Source organism: Sinocyclocheilus rhinocerous, unplaced genomic scaffold (assembly GCF_001515625.1).
Source record: "Sinocyclocheilus rhinocerous isolate Xijiao unplaced genomic scaffold, SAMN03320098_v1.1 scaffold345, whole genome shotgun sequence".
NCBI classification, from domain to species: domain Eukaryota; kingdom Metazoa; phylum Chordata; class Actinopteri; order Cypriniformes; family Cyprinidae; genus Sinocyclocheilus; species Sinocyclocheilus rhinocerous.
In genome coordinates this window covers 420,644-431,249 of record NW_015630020.1, presented here as the reverse complement: position 1 = coordinate 431,249, position 10,606 = coordinate 420,644, and the positions used below count along the sequence as shown (strand labels likewise).

The 10,606-nt window shown below is 38.8% G+C and overlaps 1 protein-coding gene across 4 annotated transcripts in view; it reads left to right on the top strand.

Moving 5' to 3' along the window:
• The window catches only part of qkib (QKI, KH domain containing, RNA binding b), a 113,429-nt gene that overhangs the window by 62,807 nt on the left and 40,016 nt on the right, over positions 1 to 10,606 (top strand). For all 4 annotated transcript variants that reach the window (XM_016551594.1, XM_016551596.1, XM_016551595.1 and 1 more), the window contains one exon: positions 6,306 to 6,449. In XM_016551594.1, coding sequence (XP_016407080.1) covers positions 6,306 to 6,449 — 144 coding nt within the window. The remainder of the gene's footprint in view (positions 1 to 6,305; positions 6,450 to 10,606) is intronic.

Here is a 10,606-nt window from a genome sequence, read left to right as displayed (position 1 = left end):
GCAGAGGAGCGGATCCTGCGAGGAAAAAACGTTTTTCAGGAGTCGCGGCAGTAGAGGCGGCGCAACTTTAACGACATGTGAATAATCCCACCCACTCTAAAGCGATACTAAACTGCAGTGAAAACGCAAACCGAGCCGAGCCGTGCTGAGTCGTACCACGCAGTGGAAAAGCGCCAATAGTGTTTCTTAGCAGTTCCTTGTTCATTTGTAAAAGGTATTTTACTGTATAGCACAAGACGAAATTGATTTTAAATGCTTGATATTATATGATATTAAAGTAAATTAATTTAGGCATTATATTATAATGAACAAAATGACAAATGGACATTCATTTTATAGTCAATAACTGATAAATGCAAAATAGTATTTTGTGTTAATAAATGAAAAAATAAAACATCAAAACTAAAATCAATCAAAAGAAATTAAATGAATTTAGGCATCACAACACTACAATGTACAAAATGAAAAATTGATATTCATTTTTAGATTTTCTAAAGATTACAGTTAGTAATATTATTAAATAGTGTTTTTTTAAAAATTACTTTGTAAAAATAGGGAAAATAAGCATCAAATATCCAATATTAACAGAATTATATCCCATTTCAATCAATACTGATTCATTTAAGAAGTCTACAATAATTTCATCCTTCAAAACTAAGCCATGGGATTCGAAGAAAAAGTAGCGTGCACTAGGGGTTGAACGACTTCTGATTTTTTGAAGTCGACATTTATGTGATGAAAGTCGAGTCGAAGTCGATTAGTCGCTGATGACGTCATTAATGAACAAATAAGTCTGGAGCTGAGACAAACACCTTGTGCACAGCTATGGCATATGACACAGTGCTGCCCACATGGCTGTTGCTCCTATAACAGCTTTTTTATCAGTTCTTTTGTCTTTGGGTGAGCGCTTTCAGAGTATGCATTTATTTGTCATTTGAACTGTTTGGAAAAGGAGCGTAAATGTGGAAGTCCTTCAAAGCTTTCTTATCCTGTTGCGCCCTCTATAGGACCAGCGACTAGTCGACGTCAAGCTTAAAGCGTCATGGCAGAGCATTGAAGTCGACTAGTCGATTAGTCGGTGCAACCCCTAGCGTGCACTAAATAAATTGTAGATCAGCCCAGGGCACATAGGGACTCCTGACGCTGATATACAAAGTTAATATGGAGCGTGTTGTCTTGCTGATGTAGTTGCCGTCATCTTTGTTCTGACTGGGCCTGTCAGAGAGACTCAGCTGCAGTGCTGGGCCCGCTGGCAATTACTGTTATTAGAGCTGTCACAATCACTTCAGATTCATCCTCTCGCTGCATCACTAAACAGACCCACGTGTGTGTGACAGTATTTTATTTCTGGGTCTCCTTTTTGCATTTCGCATACATAATAAAGTGATTGTTCATGCATAACCATGGTAGTAGTTTAAACACATTGTCACTATGTAAATATCACTGTTATATTCAGTGTTTTGAGTTACCAGTGGATTTATGTCTAATATAAAGGGGTCATATTATAAGCAATCACATTTTACTTGATTTGTTGTAGCAAAAGAGTTCAGCGTATTATGAAAACAACTTTCAGTACTCAAAACTCCACCCAAGGTCTAAAAAGTAATTTTTGTAAGGTTCCTGATCATTTCAGTCTGATCAGGACATTTCCGTTTAAATGCCACATTTTCAAATATACAGGATTAAAAAGGCTTAAAAAAACAACGATAATATAGGTTGAATTCAGATCAATTGGGACACTTGTATAAGTGTTAAAGTTGCTGTACATTTTGTGAAGTTACTTTTAAATATATCATATCATTCATATGTGTTGCATTACATCTACAGGTTATACAGTATGGAATATACTGATCGATAACAATTACATAATTATGTAAATCATACTGCATTGGAAATACTTTGACATATTGCTTTCATCCTAACTTCCATATCCGTCATCGGTCAAACATGTCAGACATGTGATAAGCAAGGCCTTATGGACTTCTCAGAAATTTTGATTCACAGATAAACAAACGCAAGTGAATGCTGGCATGAAAACACAATTATAAACTGAAATGTTGGTCTATATGTTTGTCTGGCAAGAAACCTGATGAAATATCTCTAACAAAGTATGTGAACCTATTTTCCTTTGTTCTTTAAAATCCTCTGACAAGATGCTTTGTTGTATCTTGCTTTTACACAATCACCAAATCGTCTGGATTTGAGGGCAAAGCTCTCTGTCGTTCTCCTAAATCTATCCCGAGAGAGAGAGCCAAACTGGTGTTTTGTATTCTCTCAGAGTCTGCTGCTTGGTGGAGTTTTTCCTGAGAAATGTATACATTGTACCAACAAGATAATGAAATCAGATGTGTCAGTCCTGCAGCAATAATCCTTGGAGATTTTTCAAAGTTTCTGATCATCAACATGGTTGACCTGAATCACTGAATCATTAAAACACGAACCTGCTCTGAACCATGCAATGTTACTCTTCTCTGACCATGTTTACATGCACATTAAATATCATAATTTGTTCATATTGTTGTTATGTTAACGTTAAGTGTTAAACTGATTTTCATTAACCAGTTATGCCAATATTCTGGTTTCTAGAAATCTGAATAAGACAGCTGTCATGTACTAGTGTTAATCTGAATTATTTGTCAATTAAAAACACTAAAGTAATGCTGAATGCTACAGTGTTTGTGAAAAAGTTATAGAAGAAATAGTTTTTGAGCTTTGTACAAACATTAAAGCTACATTTTGTTATTTTAGTATTAACAAACAGAATGAGAAAAAGGTTTTCCCTGCCCCATCTGCAATTGGTCAGACAAATAGATAACTCACACTACTGGTTGAGCCAGCGTTGCTACAGTATGTTAGACAAAACAAAGCAATGTTATGATGAGTCACAGTGTTACACTTTTTATAGAAATCAAACTGCAAATGGTTTACTTATAGTTGTCGCTACACATTAAGCTGGAATATGAGGATGTTTTAACATTTTGTTTTAGCATTAAAATTACACATTTCAGCCTTTAAAGAAAGGAATATAAATCAATATACAGACAGCTGAAAGCACTGCAAGTCTTATGACCTACATTTTACAACTCATTGCATTTTTGTATGCTATTGTCAAAGACATGAATGAGAATTAATGAGTTGACTAAATTACTGTGAACTACTGTGATGTAAATCACTGTACTACTAACACTGAATTGAAATAAGTCACAAGAGCAAGCAAATAGCTGGAAAGAACATACATGTCCTGCTCCATGCATGCTGATTATGTTTGTTTGTAAGGCTGATCGCATGCAGACATGAATATTCCTAAACAGCTCTTTCGGAATAAAGGTATAGTCATTTATACTGTTATTTGGTGGAATTTCTTGGGTAAAATCCAGTCATAGGATTTCAGTTCAACAAGATTAGGATTGACTTCCCATGGAGATTTTGCATTGGTTTTCAAATTGGTCACACAAATTCACAACAGAAAGCTGCTTTGTTTCAAAGACTTCTGTTTGAGTTGTGCTTCATACATTGCCAAACTTTTGCTAGTTCACCCAAAAAATTAAAACTAAGTCATCATTTACTCACTCTTCTGTTGTTCTAATGCCGTTTGCCCTTCTTTCATGTTATATTTTTATTAATCTTGATTTCTTGCAACTTATGTGCTTTTTCTGGGCGAGTCGGAGTGAACTGCTGCACTAATAGAGTCTCATGAGTGCACTACTGTGCACAGAAACCAACGGCCAAGGTTAGGAATTTGGTTAAATAATACATCAAATTCCAGTTTGTTTTTCACCAAACCCTATCGTATATCCCCCGAACATTTGGAGAATATGGCACGTGTCGCATAAGATCATTCTGTGCTACTTTTCTGTCGTTTTTAACATCCTAATTCTTGTTGCTATTCACAGCCATTAAGCGCGAGCAGGACATTCCTTTAATGTCTCCTTATGTGGACTTAAAATGAAAGAAGGCAATACAGCATTAGAACGTCTTAATTTTCATTTTTGTCTCAACTATCCCTTTAAAGGCTGAACCAGAATATAGATCTTAATCGGACAATGATGTGTATGTAAACATGGTCACTGTGGTGAAATATATTGGTGAATATGTTCAAGAACAAGCTCGTGTCTCATTACACTCCCCACTGCGTGTACCTTCGTCCTCTCCCAGCCGAGTCATGATATTAGTTCCCAGAGCTTTCCACCAAGGGGTCGGCGCCCCTTCAGAGCGGCATTATTGCCTCAGTAAGGATTACAAAAGAGCAGGACAATGGATTTATGGACATTGATTGCACTACTGCTTGGCTACGGCACGGGCAGCTCAAAGATAGTGCGCGAGGGGAAAGAGGTGTAAACAAAGGCCTAGTGGAGGGCCCCACAGTCTGACAAATTTCCTGCATTGAACATTGAAGGCGCGTCACCTTGACTACCAGCCTGTCACCGCAGAAGGAACAGCCGTGGCCTTAAGCAAGACAACCTGCCTGGACCGCGGGAAAAACAAGTGTCTTAGCTGTATCTTACCCTCTGAAAGACTTACATACACGCATGTACACACCACCTCTACTCTGGTCCCTCCTGGCTGGCTTTCTTCAAGTGTTATTGACAGTGTGGCTGTGGCCTAAGAAGATCAATTTTTAGCACTTGTCACAACCAAAGAAAGCCAAGTAAATCAGCCAAACGAAACCAAAGAGGCGAATAGAGACAAAAAGGAAGTGACCTCATAACACCCGAGCACCACCATCCTGAATGGTAAATCATATTGAGGCGATACGCAACCCTGTTTCCACCCTTCCTCGCTTCACACCAAAAGGGGCAACAATGGATTCTTAATGAAAATCAGCAGGCAGAACACAGGAACACAGACGCCGACGCTGATTGCCATCAATTTCCCATTTGCAGTCACGAGGAGAAAAAACGAGCTGTGTTTGCATATCTGATTATTGCATAAATCAGATCTTGATTTTTCATTTGGAAATCCTTCAGGAAAACGAGAAAAACAGCAAAACAAACCAAATGCAGACAAACAAAAGCGGTGGTGTAGGCGAAGTGTAACGAGCCCCTTCAACTTAATGTGCTTTGGGTTTCTATCAGTTAAGCTGTTTGCCCTCAGCAAACTTCAGAGCTTTTTAATCCAGTTTTCATGGTTTCCTGTCATATAATTTAGTTTTTTTAAAGCCCCTATATTTCCGTTCCACTAGCTGCACCAAACAAAACTGCAAAAATAGCTTGATTTGAATATTTTCTGAAAAAAAAAAAAATATGAGTGGTATTTGCCTGTGCAAATTTGCCACCACAATGCTTTGGTTATTATGCAGTTGCTATGCGGTTGCTGGGCTGTTCACTTTCTGATCTCATACTGGCCCTACTAATGTTTCCAAACAGGTTTCACAAGCACTTCTACTGCTCCCCGTCTGCCATTGGTCTGACAGAACAGATAGCCACGCCCCAAGCTCACTCCATTGGTTGAGCTGCTGTTGCTGTGTGCTTCTGGTCTAGATTCTTAAACAAACAGAGCAAAGTTTTGAAAGCGCCTCACAGTGTTTACATTTTTCAACATACAAATGGCTTACTTATAGTTGTCTCTGTATATTAAGCTGAGTTAAAAGCATATTAACTGAATAAATTTACATCAGCTTTGAGTGCTGCTGAGCTCTGACTCACCTCAGCAGTGATCTAGTTTTGATTTGTTGCTCATGCTATTGTTGCTTCTCTCTGCTAGCTGTGAAGCTTTTGTCACTGCCTGTCTTGAGACTGTATGAAGTTTACGAGGTCTCTTTTATAGAGCTCTGTCTCACAGGATGACATATACATGGCATCCTGACTTCTGCTTTGTAGCACACAGCAGATCAAAGAAGCAGCTTCTCCATTTTATTTTTACTTTCACATCCTCTCTGTTGTAGTCTGCTTGTATTAGATTCGCAGTTGCACTTTGGTGTTATCAAGGTATCAAACTCCACAGCAAGAGTGGGAGCTGAGACAAGTCCCAACATCTTTCTTGAACCTCATCATATCAAACACATATCATATATTTCTGGTCAACTCTGTTAAAACATGTACATTGCTGCCTAAGGGTCAAGGTTTGTGTCCCAAACAACGCAGTATACACTATGCACTTATACTCTGCACTATGCACTCTCTACCATCTATTGAAGTCCCTCCTCCTTTGGTACACAGGAAAAGATGCAACAGCTGAGTGCATGAAGTGTCTGTTATTTGGACCCTTTCTTTACTTTCTTATAGACCTCCTTGATTGTAGCAGTCAACATTTTGTACAGCAGCAGTGCATCTAAAACTTTTCTCTCTCCTTCTCTCTCTGTGCAGGAGGAACAAAACCGAGGCAAACCCAACTGGGAGCATCTGAATGAGGACCTCCATGTGCTCATCACGGTGGAGGACGCCCAGAACCGGGCTGAGATCAAGCTTAAGCATGCAGTGGAGGAGGTTAACAAGCTACTCGTGCCTGCGGTGAGTACAACTGCTCTCCTTGTTACACACTCCCTTTCTCGTCATTGTAGTTGCAAAAGACTCTTGAATAGAACACATCATGCTTATTTTGGCTATCTGACGTTATATGTGTCAAAATGACAGGAAGTGGACTTTTGAAGATATATGCCATGAGCTTTGTTGAGGTTTGAAACCATTTTCACACAATAAATTGGCCCCTGCAAGCATCAGTACAGGTTCTGTTCACAGGCTATGTGTGTGTGTGAGTGACTTTATGATGTGTCTCACTGCAATGTTTAACTACTCACATCAATTGGAGTTTTTATGCACACTATTACAGTATATCCAACTCTCCAAGTGCAAATATAATATAATCATCAGCACTTGCCCTTTAAAACTGATTATCACTGATTGCTTTGTGGCAATTTAGTGGACACCTAAACAGAAACATTCCAGACAGCTTCACTCAGCAAATAAAGCTGTTTCATTTAACATAATTCATATTTGTAACAGGACAATTTATTATGACATCATGCAACAAGTATGCATGGTTCCGGGTCCATCAGACAAGCTTTTTTTAGCGACTAACCATTATATAGCACAGTAATCTTTGTTGCTTTTAGTTATTACAAAGTGATACCTATGGTTTAGTAAAGAAATGGAAGAAATGTGCCATGGTGAAAGAGATACTGGATCTTGTTTGATAATGTATTCTTATATTAGTAGTAGTATTAGTACATTTGTGTATTAGTAATGCTCTTGTATTAGTAACAGTCACAGCACATTAGAACGTGTGTGTCTATGATTGCATGCGGCCCTTAAAACATTTTCCTCTTTCGTTTCCTTTCCTTTTGGTGTCACTTGATGAGTGGGAAGTGAAACATTCTCCAAACGCTCTCCTGACAAATGGGAAGTGCTGTGCAGGGCTGGTGTGGTTGAGTAATCAGTCACTCGAAACATTCTCTAAGCTAACCCTTGCATCATTGTCATTTAACTCTGTATGAAAGGGTTGGAAGAACAGGGTCAAGTCAGCCTGTATGGTGGTAAATTAAAGTATTTTAAGTGCTAGAAATGTCAGTGAGGCAGTTGGAGTATGCAAGAATACACACTACTGTAGCTCTGTTCAGCTAAGCAGCGTTTTAAAGCATCATAGAAGTACTTCCAATCAAAAACTGTTCCAAACAGTATGCAGCTAAAGCATGAAAGTCAAGAGAAATTTTGATTGTAAATAATGTATTCTATTCAGTGCTTAAAAGGAGTGTAGGTCTAATTAATTTTGACTATTTTTGTTATCATTAGTCTACTGAATCATTAGCGTATGCTAATAGAAATATGCTAATGATAATGGAATCCATTTTTTTCATGCGTGTTGGATTAGTATGTGAGTGATGTGTGTGAATAAACATAAATGATGCTTTCTTATGTATCTGCATATATAAACAGTATACTGTGAAGGCAGTTGAGTTAATGTACCTGACATGGATAGATAATAATACACAGCAAATGTTGAGCTTATGGATTCCAGGGATAACATTCTATTATTCTCTAACATTAGTGTTTTAGGTCTTATGAGGTCACAGGACCTTAAAAGCCAAGTCATGTGATGAGGAAGTAAGTGCATTAAGGTCACAGTCTTTAGTTTATACAGTACGAACTGTTGTAGACAGATTCCAGAGCTCTGAGAGTTTACTAATGACTACTGCATGACCAGTGAGTCCTACCTCAATTATTTCATTAGCCGTTGGGCATTCATGAAGTGCTGAGAATTCAGATGCTTACAGATGCTGCTTACTCTGTTCGTGCTGCATTGTTGCAAAATGTACCGTAGTTTCTGAAAAAAATACTGTAGTTATGAGTAGAGTGCTTCCGCACAATCCATGAGGGATAAAAATTGGCGCTTACAGAAACTGTTATTTTGGTCAGCCTAGCCTAAAATGTTCCTTTCTTTTGCCCTGCTGTCCTGTCAACTTTCAAGCATATGACTGATTGTTTTTGCTCTTGTGCTGTCTGTGTATATACGTGTATGCCACATTACAAATTTTTGTGGTATAAATGGTGCTTATGATGTGGCTTCCTTGCAGTGTTAACATTATGGGGCCTATAACTGTATTTTGGTCAGAATTGTGGTGTAGTGCAATGGTTCTCAACCCTGGCTTGGAGTACCCTTAACAGTACTCATTTTGGACGTCTCTTTTATCTGACACAGTCATATCATGTCTTTGTGTCTTTATTAATGAGCTGATTTGTATATTCAGGTGAGTTTGATTAGGGAAACATACAAAATGTGCAGAGTTGGGGGTACTTCAGGACAAGGGTTAAGAATTAGTTGAGAATAGTGGGGTAGTATATGTGCTAATGACATGACAATGACAACAGGGGTGGCCAACAGTCCAGGAGTGCCACAGTCCTGCAGAGTTTAGCTCCAACCTTGATAAAAACCCACCTGCCTTGATTAGCTTGTTCAGGTGTGTTTGATTAAGGTTGGAGCAAAACTCTGTAGGAAGTTAGCCACCTCTAACATACAAGAGCTACTGGCTCACACCCTGGGTCAGAGGTCTCCAACCCTGCTCTTGGGGAGGTAACTTCCTGCAGACCCCAGTTCCAACCCTGCTCCAATATACCTTCTTGTAGCTTTCAAGTTACCTTAAATGCCATGATTAACTGGTTCAGGTATATATGATTAGGATTGGAGTTGAACTGGAGCTGAAAGGCACATAAATGCAAACAAGAATAAATGCTACGAGAATAATTTTTGTGCGCAAAGAAAACAAAAATAACGACTTGTTATGTTACTCTCGTGAATGGCGGCAGACTGACCCGGAAGATATTAAACCGTTGAATAAAGTTGTTATTTTTGTTTTCATTGCGCACAAAAAGTGTTCTCATAGCTTCATAACATTACGGTTGAACCACTGATGTCACATGGACTATTTTAACAATGTCCTTACTACATTTCTGGGTCTTGACCATGGTAGTTGCGTTGTTGTCTATGCAGGGTCAGAAAGCTCTGGAATTTCATCAAAAACATCTTAATTTGTGTTCTGAAGATGAACAAAGGTCTTACGGGTTTAGAATGAAATGAGGGCGAGTAATTAGTGACAGAATTTTCGTTTTTGGGTGAACTAACCCTTTAAAATATGACCACTGACAGTGCGAGTTAAAGACTTTCATGTCAAGTTTCAGAGATACCATATGATGTGGCCACCGGAGGAAAGATGATATGTTATTGCTTCAGTTGGCTGTCATGGCAACACCTTCAATAAGCTCAGTGAGAACAGTCACACCTCCCCAATCAGTGGACCTACACTTTGGGTCTCAGAGTGGACACAGTCTACAGCTACTACTGCGACAACAGCATAACATTTAACCTGATCCTTCATCTAAGAGCAATTCCCTTGTCTGGCAGCTAACTCCCAGACGGCCCACAGAGAGGCCGCCCCTTCCTTATCAATCCTGCTGCTGTGTATGATGTCCGACAGTACCCTCCCACATCCCATGGTAAAATCCATTAGCACCTCTGTGTTTGCCTACGGGGACTTTTCTCTGTCAAATAAATGGAAGGAGGGATTTTTTCCTTTCTGTTTGTGCTAAGATAACGGCCACTAGTGTTCTGCTCCAACTTCCGTAAAGATCTTTATAATCCCTGCTGAAATTTGCATACTGATTGATCGCATCTTGTGGCATTTGAGCTGCACTCTGCTTCTCCTCATGTGGGTGGGGCTAGCAGCGCACCATTGGTGTTTGTGGAAAATGTCAACAAAATATATATCAGACCATTCCCATAGTGAACTGAGATGCATTATAACTAGGGCTGTCATCATTAAACTGTAGTAGATATATGCAGTCAGCAGGCGATTGTTTTTTTGGCATCTCCATGTGGTCCTGTTCGGTATCGCAACTTGACTTCTAAAATGTAAAAAAAAGCTCTTTGCTGTTGCACTGTACACATACTGTAAAATTCAGATTTTTTTTTTTCTTTCACAATGTGCTTATATGGGCTCCTTATATCATTTGGTTCTTTGGTGTCCTTTTGGAGTTTCCTTTTGGAGTGTTTGGAGTGTTTGGAAAGACATCTAAATTTATATTGAAAAAAGCTTGCAGAAAATACAGATTTTTGAGAATCCCCCTTCAATCTTTTGGTTTACTTTGCTGGATATAGCAAATGATGACAAAATAAA